This window comes from Babjeviella inositovora (genome assembly GCF_001661335.1).
Source record: "Babjeviella inositovora NRRL Y-12698 unplaced genomic scaffold BABINscaffold_6, whole genome shotgun sequence".
Classification (NCBI taxonomy): domain Eukaryota; kingdom Fungi; phylum Ascomycota; class Pichiomycetes; order Serinales; genus Babjeviella; species Babjeviella inositovora.
The window spans coordinates 1-17,896 of record NW_017566843.1 but is presented as its reverse complement, the minus strand read 5'-3'; the positions used below and the strand labels follow the sequence as shown (position 1 = coordinate 17,896).

The following is a 17,896-nucleotide window of genomic DNA, read 5'->3' as shown; positions in this document are numbered from 1 at the left end:
AGCTCGCACCGGGATCCCAGAATGGCTTTGCATGCTTATGCGTAGTATTGGCCCCCCCTGATAGGAAGGACCAAAGCCGCAAACACCGTAGCAGTCGTCTATTTCTGTTTTTCTTTGGGTGATATATAAATACCCCCCTTTTCCAATTATTGCTCCTAAACTCTCCGTCGCACAACTATTTTTCTACATACACCAGACATGGGCAATAACGAGGAAGTTCTTCCAACATACGTTAATGTCAGCACCGGCAAAGCTGAGGCCGCTCCTAAAAAGGACTGTGCCAAGTGCCGCAGGCGTTCCCGCATGTTAATGATTTTGGGTGCTATAGTCATGACTGCTTTTGTCTTTTCCTTGGGTCGCAGTTTTGAGCGGTCTATTGCTTTGGACCGGTACGGTAACTTTGGTGTCTCGGATGGTTTCCCCGGAGATGACAGATTTGACTTTGACAAAGTGAGGTCGCACCACAATGGCACTCATCGCCCTCATCGTGGGAAGCCAAGGCACCGCAGACGTCCACACCACGGCGATCATCCTCCACACCACGATGACCATCCTCGCCCTCCACACCACGGTGACCACCCTCATCCGCCACACCACGGTGACCACGACTACCCACATGACCCCCCGCATGGGGATCACCGTGGTCCGCCACCAAAGGACAATGAAGAGGTCCCACTAAGAGATGAGGAAGCCTCAGCTTCAGAAACTTCTGGAGACACAGAATAAATGACGCCATTCGAAGTTTTTTTAAGTCCTTTTCTACCTAACTTTTATTTTTATGGCGGCCTGTTTCTTTTTTCACTCTTCGTATCGCCATTTTTTTTTTGCAGCGCTCAGATACTTTTTATAATTCACCGTAGCTTTTATATTTAACCCATGGTTTTAACGAGGCTGGCGATATGTAGACTAAAGGTGAAAGTAAACGTGAGAGTCTAGTGACGGTGACCGCATAGACACCAAAATACCTGTAGTAAGTGTTTGTAAACAATCCCAAAGTATCACAGAATTCGAATGTATTCAGATGACCGTTGAATCTAACTTCAGACAGTACCAGTGCAAATCTAAAACTCCTATAGTTTTTGGGGTCTCATCCTGAATTATACATGCTGAGGCCAACCGGCGTAGAGGCCCCACAATACCGCTCGCTTTGATAAATATGAATGTTATATTAAAAGATGCGAAAGTAAATAAATAAGGAGAAAAATGAATGAGTCGTAGCCCAATATACAACGAAATAGCCCAAAACATTAGCACTAGCCGTACCGAGAGATGAAAACTTAACGGTCTCCAAACAACCGGTTAAAAACTTGCAGGCGGACCTTCCGCTACCGTACACAGTTTTCTATGTGTACTACCACAAGCTTGTAGTAACAGCCTAGTGGAGTTCCCATGGCTTCTTCAAGCCACACCAGATTGGCCAATCGGACTTAGCTCTGTACAACATCCAGAAGGTCATGGTGGCACCCAAGGCCTTGGACAAGAATCTGTGGGCAACTGGGACCTTTGGGATTGGGAGCGGGTTAGTACCACGAATGTATGCTGGAGCGTGATGGCCTGCCATTTTGAATGTATAAGATGATCGTTAGGGAAGTCTAGACTGGACGAACTGTTTGAAGTGTATGGTTGATATAGCCGAGCGTTAGCGAATTGGTTTTCGCCTGGCTTACATTGGCTGCCTTAAGAGCTTCCCAAATAGGCAATTCCTAATTTGGCTAAACCGTGTAGTGCCACTCTCCCGTGCTACACATAATTAATACAATAAAGTCGTTATTTTTACGTCAATATCCAGAGCAGCTATGTAAACCTTGCTTGGTTTAAGCGCACCATGATATAGTACTCCGGCTTGCGGAGCTTTCCGCTGCGAAGCCTCTTATCCTGGGGAGAGCCGGGGGACAAGATGTATTTTTCCTTCTTGTACCACGCAAAAGCTTTGGTGTTGTCACTGAATACTGTCAAGGCAGTGCCTACAGGATTGTACAAGGCTCCGCCGTTTTGCTGGAGATCGGTGGCCAATTGGTGGAGCCCTGCGAGCAACCGGGCGCCCAACCTCTTCCCCTGAAATTGCTGCAAAACATGAACTTCGTAGAGATACAAGACCTTGACGCCCGATTCATACGTGATGAGAAACGAGAGGAAACACGCAATTTGGTCGGGATCGGTGGGTGGCGTATAGTACACGTATACAAGGCCCGCTTCTTTCATCTCTACGAGTTTCAGATCCATCCAGCGGGGTCCATCGCGAGCCACGTAAAATGCAGCTAAATTGGTATCAATAATCAGAGCAATTTTCTTAAGAAGCTCAGGGGATATTTCGGCCGCAGTGGTGATTTGTCGTTGTAAGGAGACAGAGGCGGCGAGGATCTCAGGAAACACCCGCAGGGCCTCTTCAGCGAGCGAAATCCCATGCCGGTACTGGAGTTCCGTGTCTGATTCGTCCAAATCGTCGTAATAATCCATGTCGAGACTGGATACTGCCACGAAGACCCATAGTTCTGAAGGTTATGCTAAAGAGCTTGTCGTGCACACACCAACTTCTTGCTTGGCGCCGGGTAACTTTCATCCACTATGGAATTTTTCAAAACGCAGGTATAAGCGTTCCTTCGATATCAGCCGCTGTCAAACCACACCCTCAACGCCATACAATGTCTCTTGTCGTTCGCCAGGTCTCGTGTTTGAGAATGTCCCAGAGATTTTTCTCAACCTCCGTCACGGGGTTGAGCCAAATCTCCCTGGACCAAGCGAAGGAGCACGAACAGTTCTTGAACAAGTGGTACGACCCGAAGTTGTTGCAGTCGCTCAAGCTTGCCGAAGGGGCCGTGGACCCATTGCACTACCATGAAAAGAAGAGATCTGACTCCAAGTACGCCATGTCTTTGAAATACTATGATGACTTGGCCAACAAGCATGTTATTTACGACCACAGGGCGCCGGACCTGATCAACTACAACACCTACGCCAAGCTCCCGTGGGAGGAAACCATGAAGAACCCGCTCTCCATGGAGGACCGTCTCAGATTGGCTGACAAGGTTAGCGGTGGGGCCAGGGCTGGGACACGTGAGATCGCACAGGGGTTGGCGAAATTGACCGGCTTGTCCGAAACCTACATCTCCAAATTGACCGTCAGGCCGTTACTTGTGAAGAAGGTTGTTAACCAGACCAAGAAGGGTAAGATTCAGTCCATGTACGCCATGGTTGTTGTCGGTGACAAAAACGGAATGGTTGGCTTGGGCGAGGGTAAGTCCAGAGAGAACGCTAGGGTCGCGTTGAAGCAGGCCCACTGGAACGCCGTCAAGAACATGGTCCACGTGCCGAGATACGAGGACAGAACCATTTTGGGGAGCATCGACCACAGATTCCATGCGGTCAAGCTCTTCTTGAGATCAGCGCCGTCAGGTTTCGGGTTGAAGGTCAACCACAACATCTTCGAGATCTGCCAGTGTGCTGGGATCAAGGACTTGGGGGGCAAAGTGTACAAGTCCAGAAACAGCATGAACGTCGCCAAGGCGTTCATCGAAGCCATCTCCAAGCAGAAGACCTTGGAGGAGTTGGCCGTCGCCAGAGGTAAGAAGGTGGTCGATTTGCGCAAGGCCTACTACTCTGCCTAACCTCTATAATGACCTGTACATACTAGAATCCTATAACAGCATTTGGGATATTAAGGATGTAGACAGCAGTTTCCGGAGGGGACGGGCCGGTGGGTTAGTTTTATACCCTTTGTAAATTGCTGGTTTACTGGCATCAAAATTGTCGGTGGTAAGAGGATGGAAAATCCATAAGCGATTCTTCATCGTTGACGCAAGATTTGTTTATGAGTTGGGTGGCGGTAAAGGGAAGCCATAATCACCAAATGATTGAAGTAATTGTAACACGATGGCCTAAGTAGACGGAGATGAACTAGAGGTTGGAAAAAAATTCAACGCCAGCTTCGCCTTTGAACCTGGCTATGATAAACAGAGTGAACGTACCAAGAAATAACCATTGGCCTATAAATTCAAATTTCACATAGCTTAGAAATAACCAGAAGATATAACCAGTAACGTGGCTTAGGCAAACCAACACTTTGATTTATCATGAGTATTGATCCCCACTATTATATCATGTTGGCCCAACCTGGCCTAGGGGGGGACCAACTGTCCTATATAAGGAACTACGATCCTTACCCTTGACTACAGATTACTCTAGATATTTATTCTGTGCATTTGGTTATACTATCACCATTGATGGACTCAACAGTCTTAATATACTATTTATAGGTAAACCGTACAAGTGAACTGTCTAAAGCCCCCAGTGTCTGCGCATCTCGGCAATTGCCCTAGACTTACAAATTAACAAATTTCACCTCAAACGTATTCTCCGGCGAGCAGATCTCCGGACAGTACGGACACTTGAAACTAGTCGTCAAGTTCCGGCTCAACTTCCAGATGCTCTCCTTGCTGAGAATGTGCCGGCACGGTAAACTCATTGGCGGATTCACTCCGTGTACGGTCTGCTCCTTGGACACCGGACAGATGAATACCTGGTGGAACTCGTCGTAGTCATACGGTGTCTCGAACGGTAACTCGTTCTCGGTTGTCCAATCGAGATTTGCAGACACCTTCAGAAGCTTGTGGAACTTTACGAACTGCGGTAGGGCACGGTAGGACGCCAGCAACACCTCCTCCAACAGCGATCGGGGCGAAAGTCGCAACACAAGCGCACAGAAGTTCGATACCAAGAGCGATACAATCTTCTGGCGCATCACTAATTGTGTGTCCTCAGATGACTGCAAATCCACCAAAGACCGGTACGGGTTGGTCTCGGTTTCAGCCGCGTACAACAAAGAGCTCAAGAGTTTCAGGACGACCTGGAGATGGCTGACGCCGAATTTTTGGAAGTTCTCCCGCGCGTACTTGTACGCCAAGAAGCGGCTCAGCCCGTCGGGGCCTATAGCGTCGGCTGTGGAACCCGAATTGTAGTGAATAAGAAACTGGAGCTTGTGGAGCTGGAACTCCAAGTCCGAATTGAGCTCGTGGATGAGCGCCTCATGGTTTGCCTCACACCAATCAATCACCGGCCGCAAGGTGTGGTCCACGAGAATCGCGCTGACTAAGTCGTTTAGTACTCGAAAGCCATCCACAAGCTCCGCCGACACTTCTAAGTTGAACTGCTGCTCTAACCGCCGCACCAAATGCAACAACGCACCATCATCGGTGTTGTTTCTCACCAAATGCATGATGATGCTCTTTGTGACCATCCGTTGGACGTTAGTGCCCTCCCCAAGCGGATACTTGTACAAGTCGTCAAGTCGGAATTCGAACGTCCGGCCACTCTCCACCACTTTCACGTTGAACAGCGTGAGTCCCGTATTATACATCTTGAGGCTCTTTATCATAGCGTTCGACCACGCATTCACCCTGACCGGGAGCTTGTTAAGTTCCGAATCGTCGTCAGCAATAAGCGCCGCCTGCGCCGCCCTGAGGACGTCCAGAAGCGACTGTGTTTCGTCGAGACACGTCAGCATGGACTCACCAGAGACTTTTGCCAATGAGTCTATTTCTTTAGATATTTGCGGTAATGTGGATGTCATGTGTGGGGGAGAAAGTACGTTAAGTCTACGAAGACGTTATCGCGCTTATCAAGGGGCCATTCATGAGGATTTCGCGAAGGGGAATTTGCGGAGGCAATGAGCGGCGCAGGGAGAAGATTTCGCGGGGTGTGCGCCTAAGCAGCATAACGGCTGACGACAAACTTGAAGTATTGGAAAACTAATAAAAGAAAATAAGGAGAAACGGAAAATTTCAACGGAAAAAAAAAATAATATAAAATGCTTGAGGAATGACACAGACTCGCGATAAAGAGCGTATGGTGCGCTGACACGGATGTTGAATGGCTAATGTCTGAAGATTGAGGTAGATTGACAACCTGGATATCACAATGGAGCCGCAACCGGCAAAAAAAGCAAGACTTGATACTATATTGTAAAGAGAGAATTATAGTGGTGATCTAACCCCTGGGAGTCATAAAAGACACCACCAGGCACCCATAACTGCACCAGTATGGAAAGTAGGTTCGGGAATACCACCGCAGAATGTGACAATGTTAACAATGTCCCTTCTGGATCTTAAACCTGTAACAAAGATAGATTTTCTGATTGCTATGAGATTTGGCTTCCTATTAAATTATTGTGGTAAAAATAACTCATTAACGGATCGACCTGGCCCGCAATAACCAAAGTCCTTTCAAGCATTAATACCTATCACACGCGTATTCCGAACACAGCCACTTATGGTCAATGCTCTCCATCTAAAATACCAACTACGGCTTTTTTTCATAATCATAATACATTCACTACACGCCTAATCATCACTGGAATCGATAACCTCGTTCGAGTGGATATCCACCTCCTGCTCGTCTTCCACCGGCACTACCTGACTGAAACCCTCCTCCCAGTCCTCAACCTTTTGTATCTCCAAAACTGTGTCCAAGAGAATGTCGCGCTCTTCTTCGATCGGGTCAGCCTGCGACACCACCTGATCGGGGACTGCTTCAACCAGGGCGTGAGATTTCTCAACAAGAATACCTGCAAACAACTCGCCCAAAACCAGCTTGTTCAAGCCTAAGCGCTGTGCCACTGACTCCCCCAACATCATGACGTGCTTCAACGAGAGAAGCTTCAAGGTGTATACCCCTAAGTCACTCTCGGCCTGTGCTTTTTCCACCTCAGTACCGGTGCTGTAATTGACCCCTTCATCCTCGCCTCTGTCCAAGTCAACACCAAGGACGTCCGCCAAGGCAGCCTCGCGGTAGAGGAATACATTCAAGAGGCTTTCTTGGTCCGACGCGGCAAGCACCAATTCATTCAAGTCGTCCTCGAAGAAGCGGTCAAACAGCTCAAAGTTATGGCTGCCCTTGAACTTTACGTACAAAATCTTAAACGCGGTCATGATGTCGATGTAGGCAGCAGCGGCACTGGCACGCAACTGCACGCTGAAGTTCTTGGCGTTTTCCACGCAGAAAACCACTCTGAACGCCTTCACGATGGCCAAAACTTCGGAAAAGTAGTCTGGCAACGCTGGAAGGGCGCTCTGCACCTCATAAGAGTCACACCTCATCATCCTTTCCAACCTGGACGCACTGAACGCCAAAAGAAGCTGGAAAAGGACCTCCACCGCAGTCGAAACGCGATTGCTTGCCTCGGCCAAGCCCAAATCCGGCAAGTATGTCATCACATCGGTGAGCACAGCCTCACAGAGCTCTGCCATTTCCATCGGTTCACGCAAGGAACCCACCAAGACTAACTTCTCTACTGTCTCCTCCATCTGGACCAAGGAGTCCTGGCCGGCGGTGCTGAGACCAGCAATATGCGCGCGGAGCTGGGAGGCCAAAAGCGACGTCATCTGGTTGACTTCCGCTTGTAGTTCCTGCTGAACGTACTGGTCTGTGAGGAGAATGCTGGCGAAAAATGTCCGCATCTCTGCCTTAGCGCCAGAAGAGGCAACCTCAACAATGTTGCCCGGGAACAACCGGAGGAGCTGTTTGCACGTTGCAAAGTAGACACATTCTTGATGCAAGTCGCGGAAGCGCGCGATATCAAAGAGCCCGAAGAAACGAATAAAGCAGCTGAGCAACGCCGGAGATGCCTGGAACGCGGTGAGCAACAGTGGAAGGTACTGGACCGTCTTGGTGACCACAAGGTCGATGTAATCAGCCTCCTTTTTCTTCAGAGGGTCGTCTGAAAGGATCAAAGCCGTGGCACCGGCGATGAGGTCGAAAAGAACCACCTGGTGGGGTTTCAGAAGTTCGATGATCTTGCAGAACTCAGACAGTGGCACGAGGGCTTTCACGGAGGAAAGGTCGAGGAGGAGATAAGTGACCATGAACTCCCAGGACTTGTAGCGAGGCAAGTGAAAGAGCGACCTGGCAACGGAGAAGATATCGGTAGCAGAATCATCGTTGGATTCATCCTTGGAGTCTGTTTCATATGCCTGAGCTTGTGACAAAAGCTCAACCAACCCGCGAAACTTGATCATTTCGTCCAAATCGATTGGAAACTCCCCCGCCATGTTGAGGATCTCAACCTGGAACTTTTCACGGTAGTTCCTTGTCTGATCTGCTTCGGCGAGCTCGATAAACTTGCCCAATTCGGCATGCAACTTGGCAGTATTCCCCTCCGTAGCCTCGCGGTGAAAGATCAACGAGGCGATCTGGACCGTTTCAGCATGCTCTAAGAAGCCCACCTTGGCGACTTCCGTCAACAAGTGCACAAGGGCAGATCTAACCTGAAAGTCCGCGTCGTGTAGCAACATTGTCACAAGAACGCCCTTGAAACGCTCGGTAAACTGTCTAAACCCCGGCACAATGATGCCCTTGCGGTACAAACGTGTTAACGCGCGCACCACCTCCACGCGCACGAGATGCGACGCATCGTTCAAGAGCCAGCCGAAATAGCGGAGGTAGGTCGACTCGAAAAAAAGCTCTGGATAAATGTCCATCCAGAGCCCAAGATGCTTCATGCATTCTACGCGGATTTGGGGGTCCACGTCGCGGTAGCGATGCACAAATGTGGTGTTGGAGATGTCCTTGAGGTAGTCCTCCAATGTAACCTTCTGGGCACTGTACAAGGCGATGGTCTTCTCGACCGTCTCGACTCTTGTGGCCAACTTTTTCGCCTCCTTCTCTGTCTTCAGTCGCTGCTTCTTCGTCTTGATCTTTTCTTTGATGTCAGCCTGCTTGGCGGATTCGTTCTCCAACTGGCGCTGGTTCTTTTCCAAAAGATTGGCGGTTTTTACAACCACTTCACAGAGCTTTGTCTCCATGTTGAGCAAGAAGAGCGTCGCCACGTGGCGCAACGGGCGGAGGTTTGACGAGGAAAGTGCAGAGAACCACGTAAGCAACTTTTCCATAAAGTCGCCCTCATCCTCCAACAAGCCCTTTTCGTTGGCTAGCTCGACTACACTGCTGATAAAGTCCAAGCAGTTCCGCCGAAAGAAGCGCAACTCTGTACGCCGCGACGCGAACGGGTACTCGTGGTACGCCTGGAGCGCAAAGATCGCCTGGAGCTCACCCACAGTGTCCTGCGCGCTCTCCAAGTTCAGCACATCATGCTCTTCGAGCTGGTGCGTGCAGCCACAGCAGCGAAGCAAGAAGTTGAGAAGGTCGCGTGTCGCACGGTCCGCACCAGCCGCGTAGTCATCTAACCAATCTTGTACCAACTCGACAACCGAGCTCTCCGGACTGGAAAGCGCCTGGTAGAGATGGTTCTCCACAAAGTCATCCGCTTCAATAGCTTCCACACGTTTCGCCCGTTTCGTGTTGACCGATTTGGCGCTGTTTTTTCTCTTTGGGGCGGTCTTGATCTGGAATTCGGGCTCGTCATCGCTGGGGACCTCGGAGTCCGACGACTCGTGGTACGTGATGACCTCTCGCGCGCGTGTTCTGCTGACGGTCATTTGATTATATGGTGAGAGGGTTAACGGAAAAGGAAGGGTGTAAAGATAAGCGTGAAAAGGAGATGGTAAAAAGGGTAAGCAAAACGGGGTTGAAAGAATAAGCAGGAAGACGCGCCAGAGGCGAAAACAAGAGACGCGTCGCGAAAAACCAGCGAGAAAAACAAGAGCATTGCTTCACGTGATATTGCCAAGGGGGCGTCAGAGACTGGGCCATATATGACCAAAACTAGAAATGAATCTCAGGTCCGCTATCAAAATTAGATTGGTCTGGACTCGTTGCTTTCGGTGAGTGAATGCGATGAAATGTGAAATGGTTTATGGTGCGTTTAAGATGCTTATGGGATTTTGCTAACATGCAGCTCGTAATCGTTCCAGCCTTTTTGGTTCTACAAAACGGTGTGGAAGGAGCTTAAGGATACGGATTAGGGTAAAAATAACTACAGAGATCTTTAAACACCTCATCGATGATAGGGTCCTACATGGTGATTCTAGAACTAAAGCGCGTGCTTTTCCACGGCGTATAACATAGTTATCTGGTGCACTGCCCTTTATTTATAGAGAAAAGGTGTGTCTACTAGTAAGCTGCGTTTGAGTTCTGTCGTAGATTGATCGATGAGGCACAGAAAGTGGTAATTGTCCCGTTATTTCATGGGGCGGCACTCTGTGCCACGCTTGTCCGGACTTAGGGTCTGGAAACTCCAATTCTCTCGTCTTTGGTCTTTGGGTAATTGAGCTCTTGCAGGAGGTCCTGGGTAGCGTTGCTGAGCGGCGACTCGTCGTAGTCAATGACGGTGTTGGGCTTTTGGGAGCCAAAAGAAGAAGATGTAGAGACACGCGCTGCAGACTTGGCATCATCATAGGCTAACACATCCTCTGGTGTGAGCTTAATCGTAGTAGGTGGCCTTCTCAACATGGTGGAGAAATGGCGATTGGAGATAGATGGAGCTCGAATTGCTGACGTGCTTATAGAAGCAGTGGTTTAGTATCACGTGACATAAATGAACTTTGAAGATACGAGGTGGCTTGGCATAGAATATTAATGAATAAACGTATAGAGACAAATATTGTCACACCTCAGATTGTTCAAGGTCAGTGGAAGTTCTTTAAATTATTAGTATTAGACATCCCCGAGGAGGTGAAAAAGCTGAGGGGGGGTGGGAAACCAATTCTCCATGTTGCCAGCGTAAACCATGAAGGAGTAGGTGATACTTGTAAAGTTGGATAAATTTTTGAAAAGTGTTCAACCCCCGTTGATAACATAATGATTTAAGAGCTCACAACACCTATGAGATGTAAGCTTTAGTATTTCCTACGTCATATTTTTTTTATTTATTTATTATAAGCGCCCGTTAGAGTTGCCACCAGTCATAATCTTCTCATAGTATTAGAGTTGGCCTTAGATCGATAGTGGACTGCACACTTTCCCGCTTTTTACCGTCTGTAAAGTCCTACTCAGCCCTCTAGCTATCTCTAAACATACTTTAAATAGCCATATAAGGTAAAAACACTAACCTCAGCTTCCATTGTGGATTGGATGTTTCTGGGCGCCGGTGACTAGATGCGGAAATCTTTGGGGCTAGATTGATCCCATTACAAAACTGTTACGGATTACACATATCAAATGAAAGTAAAAAACCATTGAAAATCCCATGTAACCATGACAGGCACCAGGGACTCCAAGCAAAGGGGCTCTAACTGTATTTCCTGTATTCGGCTAATGTACAAGATGGGGTGCTGGTTTCTTTTTTTTTATTTTCTTGCTAAGCATCACACTACATCTATTAACCGTTTTCATTGTAATAAGACACCGACTCAAATTGGGATAGGATCCGTACCACATATATGGCCCCTTTTGTGTGGAACCTCCATAATCTCCTCGATAACAAACTGCAGAGTGGTGCCGCACTCAGCCCTATTGTGGTTGCATTGCTGCGTGCCGGAAATAGCCGCCCTCAGAAGTATAAACGCCATGAATAAACCAGCGGCGAGTCTGGCAAACATACAAAGCAGAAACGCACCCATCCATCTTTCCTCTACTTGCGACCTATCATGGAGGAAGCCAGTTGCCGTATTTGCCGTGGGGAGGGGACTCCCGAGGATCCGCTCTTCTTTCCCTGTAAGTGCCGCGGGTCCATCAAGTATATCCACCAGGACTGTTTGATGGACTGGCTCAAGCACGCTAACAAGAGCACCCAGCAGTGTGACATCTGTAACGAGCCCTATAAATTCAAGACGCTATTTGATCCCGACACCCCGAAGGGCATGGTTCCGCTAGGCTTGATTGTATCGAAGATTGCTAGCTCCGTCATGAAATCCGCCACTGTCATCACCAGTATCGCGCTCTACGCCACATTTGTGGTTATCCAGGTGCCTATGTGGTGGAAGTTTGTCGGCCGGCTCTATACCTGGATTGTGGATGGCCAGTTACCCCAGCCAAGTATTGTCCAGTCCTTCCTTTTCGGCCAGCTGGACCTCCGGACGGCCTTTCTGATCGATGCCTCTGCCCCCGTTCCCAGATTAGCGTTTCTCTGGCACATTCTCAACTACACGTACTCCAGCGGTCTTGTCTCTATAGTGATCTTCATCTTGGTGCACGTGTTCTTGTTTATTGACCATGAGTGGGTCACCAGAGACGAGGGGTACTTCAAGCTCTTGACCAAACGCATCGGGAACGAACCAAAGCGCCAACTTAGGGAGCTACTAGAGCAACAGATCCGTAACCTCCGCCAAAATAACCCGCAGAACGTCGAAAACATCCTTAACGTGCTTGAAAATATGAACCATGACGGGGCAGACGAGGCTATTCGTGAATTCGTTGTCGACCAAGTTATCCCCCCAGTTATGCGCCAAGAACAAGAGGAGGAGGAGGAGGAGATCGAACAGGATGCTGATACGTGGAGTGACATGGAGGATTTCGAAGAAAACTCCGACGACGACTCCGATTCGGACGAGGAACGCGGCCGTTTCGTCAGAAGAAGGGACGTTGTGCCGTTTCCAAACTTAGATGCCCCCCCAATGCTTCCACAGCCTGTTAGAATGGCCGATATTTTAAACAACGACAGATTTCCGGCCCGCAACCAGATGCTCGAGCCAAATCCCGAGCCGGCCCCTGAAGCCCCCGTAGACGAGGATGTGCCTGAGGAGAACGTGAATTTGATTCTCAACATTGGATTGAATATTACCATGCCGTTAAAGGCGGCCGGTATTGCCGATGCTATCATTACCGTATACCTATTCGTGTTCTACTTGCTTCCGTCGATTATGGGCAAGTTTCTTTTTGCCAGCTTGACCTATGCCCTTTTTGGAGTGCACTACCTCGTCCAGAAGACACCGGCCAATACCGTGATTGCTTTTATTCGTGAACGAACGGTTATTATCGACTACCTCGAGAGCTATATAACCACGCCGGTGTACACTACCTGGAGCAACGTCTTCAACTCGCGTGTTCCAGCCACTGTTACCGAGCGTATTATTCCTTTATTGCTCTTCTACGGAGTCTTGCTCGTGGCCACTAATGCATACATGTCATACTTGCGCGGCGATCACAGCAAAACCAACCCACTCTCAAGCAAATCTGCGCGCATGGTTTACAAGCTCTTGTTTGAAATTGTCTCTACTCTCAAAGTCTTCCTCATCTTTAACATTGAGCTCATTTTCTTCCCGGTGTACTGCGGCTGGTTGTTGGACTTCTGCATGTCGCCTGTATTCTCTCCAGAACTGCATCTCAACATGCTTTTGAGCTCCCGTGATAACCCTTGCATACACCCGTTTTTCACCAACTTCCTTTGCCGCACCATTAACTACTGGGCTGCCGGGACCGGCTACATGTTCACGTTTGCGTTGTTTGTGGGAATGATCCGTTCGATGATCTTGCGTCCCGGTGTGTTGTTTTTCATCAGATCTCCGGAAGATCCTAACGCGAGATTGATCCACGATGCTCTTATGAGACCGTTAAGCTTGCAGTTGTCTCGAATTTCCTTGAGCGGTAGCATCTACTCGGGGTTGATTGTCTTTGGGGTGGGTGGGTTTACCTGGTTACTCCGCTTGGCCACTCCGACCGGTTTCCTTTTCCCAGTTGGTGGCATCGATGCGAAGTCTGTGATGGTGACCAACTTTGTCTTCATGAAGGTTGTCCATTCGAATGCTGAATTGATCAAAACCTGCATGCGTGTCTACTGGAAGCGTGTGTTTGTCATTGTCTGCCATAAGATGAGACTCTCTTCGTTTATCTTGGACATCCCGCACCCTACTGAAAGAGGGTACGTTGTTTACAGAAACTTGTTTTACAGGTTGATTGGCACCCAGAAACCGGACTACGCGAACCCCCAGTCGTACGAGCTTGCGTTGGAAACGTTCAGAACCGATCCAGAAGTCACGGCTGTGTTTGTACCGGATGGTAACTGGGTCAGGGCTCCGGGTAACGACGCTATCTCTCGTCGTTTCTTGAAAAAGCTTTTTGTGACGGTGACCAAGGGCGACCAGTTACTAGCTGCGCCAAAACCTGCAGTTGCTAGTAGGAGGCTGGAAGAGGAAGAGGATGAGGATGACGACGAAATAGTTGATTCTGGTAGTAACGTCTACTCGATTGTATACAAACCACCTCGCTTTGGACTCAAAATTTTTGGGATGGTGGCCTTCCTTTGTGCCTTTGCATTCTTTTTATGCGTCAGTGTTATCGCGGGTGCTTTGATATGTGGGCGCCCGATTGTGATTGCACTTTTTTTGCTCACACAGTCGTTTACTGGTCATGCGCTAGCTCTCTCTGGCCCAACTGATCTCTTTCTGCCCAATGCCGATTTACTCTCTGTATCCATTGGTATTGCTGTTGAGGTTTGGTTATTGTACCACTTTAAGGACCAGTTCCAGGACGAGGAGCTGCATGAACACGAACAGCTTCAGGAGGTTGCAGAACCGGCTATGGAGATTTTAGAGGAAGCTGTTCCAGATGAAGCGGACATCCGGGCTCTTATTGATCGATTCCCACTTGCCAGACACATGTTGAAGCTTGTCTTGCTAGTCTCTATCATCTTTGCCAGTGGTGTACTTGGTACTCTTCTTTCAATTTACGTACACACCTACTCTGCCAACATGCCGTACCATTACTTTAAGTTTGGCCTGCTACTGACAGCATACATCTACCTCACATGGCAAACGGCGTTGCTTCATAGTCTACTCTTCCCAGTCACCTTGGCTCCATTATTCGGGATGCTTACAAGAGAATTCCAACTTGTGATTACACACGGGGTCATCGATAACAACTTGGCCGGTGTTTCGATCAGAGAATTATGCTCTAGATCTCTTTTCCCGATGACGGGACGTACATTGGCGCTCGCAGTCGCCACTATATCGATTTTTATGGGTTATGACTTCAAGGAGCAGGGTTCTTTTTCATTAGGTCGTGTTGTGGATCGTTACATGTTAAATCCCCTGGAGTTCTCGTTCATGTGCATGGCGTCGTCCGCTGCTATGGTTCTCCTAGAGTATACCAGAATCGGACTTCACTACTTGCAGGGTGTAAACGAAGAGGTTAAGAATGAGGTATATGCCCGTGGTAAGACGTTGAAAAACATCGATGTCCTGGACGAGTGAGCGCTGCTCCAATTCTCTGTACGTGTAATCTTGTAAATATATGAATACTAATAAACGATGCTAAGTATATTGCAAAGAGTAGATCCTATGACTGGTAGACTGCGCTGGATAGTACAGTAGGGTGGCTGATCACTTTACTAGCTAAATATTCTCCGAGTGTTGAACATGCCAGACTTTATTGGCACATGAAGCACACTTGCTAAAGCGACATATTTCGCTTTCTCTGGCGCGGGTTGAGAATAGCTTCCACTAAATCTTCAAGCAGGAAGGGTCACTCCCGGAAGCGATGTTGCATTGGTGCATTAACCTTCTTTCGCCCTCGCTAAATTGGCCGGTGACTGAGTGCCACACGCCTCGGTTGAAAAAGATTGCCAAGTCGCCTTCTTCCCAAGCGTGGGTATAGATCTTACTAGGCGAGATAGCGGGCCTCATCAACCGGTGCAACTCTTCCCTCGCTGCCAGTAATTCCAAAACCGTACCGTCATCTCTCTGGAGTTTCCACACACAGCAACCATGGGCCTGTAAATGGTGTTCACCGGTGACTAGGTTTGTCCACACAAGAGGCAATTTCTTTACCTTAGATTCTTCCCACGGAGGAAGCTCCTCCATTGAGCACTCTTTGTCCTCAGAGACCATGGTCAACCCATCGGAGGTTGCACTAGCGGGGGAAATGAAAATGTACGGATGTGGAGCATAGATCACGGTGGTCCCCAAGGCAAGCTTCTGGTCTTCTGAGGAAAGAAGCTTGAAAGCGGTAGCACCTGAAGCAAAAGCAGTGGCACCCTGAACCACCTCCAATTCTTCCCCGGTGTCTTCGTACAAAATGCGCTGTTTGGTGGTGTGCTTCGGAACATGGATTCCCAAAAGCGTAGTACAGAGGGGTGGGGACAAGCCGTACAACGCCGAATCAATGTGCCACCTGTAAAATCTTGTCTCACCGGCCGCCACTCTTTCTTCAGATAAGACGTCTTTGTGGAAACTGGAGTGGACTGGATGGGTTAAGTCCACGGATTCCAAGCCTTCGTGGTTCTCAAAACTGCCCTGTCCTAGGATCTGCACCTGGGGTTGATGAGGTACAGACTTGCCATCCTTTTTCAACACCGACTTTTCATGTCTGAATTCCTTCCCGTGACCGTAATTTGCGCTAGTAGCGCCGTCAATGGTCACAGATGGATCAAATCTTGCGGTCAAGTGGTACTGGGAAGAAGGCTGCAAATTTTTTTGGCCAGGAATAACCACCACCAAATGCCGGTGGAGGGCCTCAGACAAGGTGGTAAAGTCTTTTTCGTTCAACTTGGAAGGATCAGACGTGTATGATGGAAGAGTGACACGGGCACCAATTCCCGACGAATGCTCGAGGGGGGTAATTTGTAAGGTTGTAATCATGACAATAGTAGGTTGGGGTGTGACTTTATAGAGTCTAAGTCCTTTGAAAACGGGGTGAAGCTCCCCTATTTATACCTATTGCCGCGCATCTCTGGTTAGGATAGTGTATTATACGGTTCAGTGAACAGTGCTTCATATCTATCATATCGGTGTTTAGCTCTTATCTCTACCTACAGGGGCCTGGCAAGATAACACCTTGCATATGTACCGGCGTGCCGGACCTTGCAAATATAGCCGCGGCAAGCGCGGCAGCCCTCGGTCGGTACGCCGGATGAACTAGCCGTGGAGGTTTAACCATAGATAAAGGTGGCCAGCGCCGGTGGTGTTTACCGTGTACTTAAGACATCAAACCTATGAAGGTTATGTGTATACCTTGGTGTACACGCGCACGCAAATATTCTCGCAATGCTGGTCATTTGTGGGCGTCCTACACTCTGGCACCGGCTGCTCTTTCCAAGCCCCCTAAACCCCGCAGAAGGGTAACTATCCCAAAACCGGACAATCCCTATTCATCACATGATCGCAGTGGTATTAGCATAAAGCTCGGTTTCATAAAAACTCGTTTAAATATTAAAAAGGTATTATTGATCTATGAGCATACATAGAAACAAGGAAATCGATTCCTTGGCTGCTCTCTAAGGAGCGACTCCGTAACCGCGCGGTTTTCACAAGCCATCGCGGAAAGAGAACGAAAAAAAGGGTTTAACCGTACGAATGTGGAAGAAATAAAAAAGAAAGAAATATAGAGTGCTGAGGGATTACTCAGGGAGAAGCCCTAAAAAGCACCAACAGTAGCGAACTGAACAATACCCTGAGAGGAAGTTTCCTGGGAAACAATAGGGTTAACAACAACGGTGATAACAGTGGCACCAGAGGAGAAAGGTACAGTAGTGGTAGTAGCTGCCGTACCAGTCCAGGTGGACGTAATAGTAGTGAAAACAGTAGTTGGACCTGGAACTATGTCAGTGACAGTGATCACAGTAGCACCAGAAGTGAATGGAGCAGTGACGGTGGTCTCGATAGAACCAGTCCCAGTGGAAGTAACAGTAACAGTCTCAGTAGTCTTAGATGGAACCAAGTCAGTGACGGTAATCACAGTAGCACCAGAAGTGAATGGAGCAGTGACGGTGGTCTCGACAGTACCAGTCCAAGTAGAGGTGATAGTAACAGTCTCAGTACTCTTAGGTGGAACTATGTCGGTGACAGTAATCACAGTAGCACCAGAAGTGAATGGAGCAGTGACAGTGGTCTCGATAGAACCAGTCCCAGTGGAAGTAACGGTAACAGTCTTAGTAGAACCAGATGGAACCAAATCAGTGACAGTGATCACAGTAGCACCAGAAGTGAATGGAGCAGTGACGGTGGTCTCAAAAGTACCAGTCCAAGTAGAGGTGATAGTAACAGTCTCAGTACTCTTAGGTGGAACTATGTCAGTGACAGTAATCACAGTAGCACCAGAAGTGAATGGAGCAGTAACGGTGGTCTCGATAGAA

General features: G+C 48.5%; 10 protein-coding genes across 10 annotated transcripts; 4 read left to right on the top strand and 6 right to left on the bottom strand.

The window, feature by feature from the left end:
- The first annotated feature begins 263 nt into the window (after positions 1-263).
- BABINDRAFT_161397 (uncharacterized protein) lies at positions 264-1,123 on the top strand. Its single transcript, XM_019128783.1, has one exon. The coding sequence runs from the start codon at positions 331-333 to the stop codon at positions 724-726; it is 396 nt and encodes a 131-aa protein (XP_018985007.1). The 5' UTR covers positions 264-330; the 3' UTR covers positions 727-1,123.
- Positions 1,124-1,711: 588 nt separating this feature from the next.
- Positions 1,712-2,553, bottom strand: NAT4 (Nat4p). The gene has a single exon (XM_019128782.1). It carries the CDS (start codon positions 2,455-2,457, stop codon positions 1,795-1,797), a length of 663 nt encoding a protein of 220 aa, XP_018985006.1. The 5' UTR covers positions 2,458-2,553; the 3' UTR covers positions 1,712-1,794.
- A 125-nt stretch (positions 2,554-2,678) lies between these two features.
- Positions 2,679-3,976, top strand: BABINDRAFT_180259 (mitochondrial 37S ribosomal protein uS5m; the record flags this gene model as incomplete). Its single annotated transcript, XM_019131118.1, has 2 exons — positions 2,679-2,860; positions 2,924-3,976. 2 exons carry the CDS (start codon positions 2,679-2,681, stop codon positions 3,603-3,605), a joined length of 864 nt encoding a protein of 287 aa, XP_018985005.1. The 3' UTR covers positions 3,606-3,976.
- Positions 3,977-4,178: 202 nt separating this feature from the next.
- BABINDRAFT_175853 (ubiquitin-protein ligase) lies at positions 4,179-5,566 on the bottom strand (the record flags this gene model as incomplete). Its single annotated transcript, XM_019131001.1, has 1 exon — positions 4,179-5,566. One exon carries the CDS (start codon positions 5,564-5,566, stop codon positions 4,319-4,321), a length of 1,248 nt encoding a protein of 415 aa, XP_018985004.1. The 3' UTR covers positions 4,179-4,318.
- A 769-nt stretch (positions 5,567-6,335) lies between these two features.
- Positions 6,336-9,500, bottom strand: IRR1 (Irr1p; the record flags this gene model as incomplete). Its single annotated transcript, XM_019131000.1, has 1 exon — positions 6,336-9,500. The coding sequence occupies exon 1, from the start codon at positions 9,426-9,428 to the stop codon at positions 6,336-6,338; it is 3,093 nt and encodes a 1,030-aa protein (XP_018985003.1). The 5' UTR covers positions 9,429-9,500.
- Positions 9,501-9,697: 197 nt separating this feature from the next.
- On the bottom strand, positions 9,698-10,357 carry BABINDRAFT_161393 (uncharacterized protein). The gene has a single exon (XM_019128781.1). It carries the CDS (start codon positions 10,339-10,341, stop codon positions 10,111-10,113), a length of 231 nt encoding a protein of 76 aa, XP_018985002.1. The 5' UTR covers positions 10,342-10,357; the 3' UTR covers positions 9,698-10,110.
- Positions 10,358-10,374: 17 nt separating this feature from the next.
- On the top strand, positions 10,375-10,738 carry BABINDRAFT_133916 (uncharacterized protein). The gene has a single exon (XM_019127079.1). The coding sequence runs from the start codon at positions 10,468-10,470 to the stop codon at positions 10,651-10,653; it is 186 nt and encodes a 61-aa protein (XP_018985001.1). The 5' UTR covers positions 10,375-10,467; the 3' UTR covers positions 10,654-10,738.
- Positions 10,739-11,477: 739 nt separating this feature from the next.
- On the top strand, positions 11,478-15,017 carry BABINDRAFT_166791 (E3 ubiquitin-protein ligase; the record flags this gene model as incomplete). The annotated part of the gene is made up of 1 exon (XM_019130462.1): positions 11,478-15,017. One exon carries the CDS (start codon positions 11,478-11,480, stop codon positions 15,015-15,017), a length of 3,540 nt encoding a protein of 1,179 aa, XP_018985000.1.
- Positions 15,018-15,266: 249 nt separating this feature from the next.
- Positions 15,267-16,403, bottom strand: BABINDRAFT_166790 (uncharacterized protein; the record flags this gene model as incomplete). The annotated part of the gene is made up of 1 exon (XM_019130461.1): positions 15,267-16,403. One exon carries the CDS (start codon positions 16,401-16,403, stop codon positions 15,267-15,269), a length of 1,137 nt encoding a protein of 378 aa, XP_018984999.1.
- A 962-nt stretch (positions 16,404-17,365) lies between these two features.
- BABINDRAFT_36388 (uncharacterized protein) lies at positions 17,366-17,689 on the bottom strand (the record flags this gene model as incomplete). Its single annotated transcript, XM_019131768.1, has 3 exons — positions 17,366-17,457; positions 17,491-17,574; positions 17,596-17,689. Coding segments are annotated over 3 exons (270 nt in total), but the record flags the coding sequence as incomplete, so codon positions are not given.
- Between the last annotated feature and the right edge of the window lie 207 nt (positions 17,690-17,896).

Bases quoted from the DNA above. Each gene is read 5' to 3' on its own strand.
- BABINDRAFT_133916 (XM_019127079.1), top strand. From the start codon at position 10,468: ATGAATAAACGTATAGAGACAAATATTGTCACACCTCAGATTGTTCAA.
- NAT4 (XM_019128782.1), bottom strand. From the start codon at position 2,457: ATGGATTATTACGACGATTTGGACGAATCAGACACGGAACTCCAGTAC.
- BABINDRAFT_161397 (XM_019128783.1), top strand. From the start codon at position 331: ATGACTGCTTTTGTCTTTTCCTTGGGTCGCAGTTTTGAGCGGTCTATT.
- BABINDRAFT_161393 (XM_019128781.1), bottom strand. From the start codon at position 10,341: ATGTTGAGAAGGCCACCTACTACGATTAAGCTCACACCAGAGGATGTG.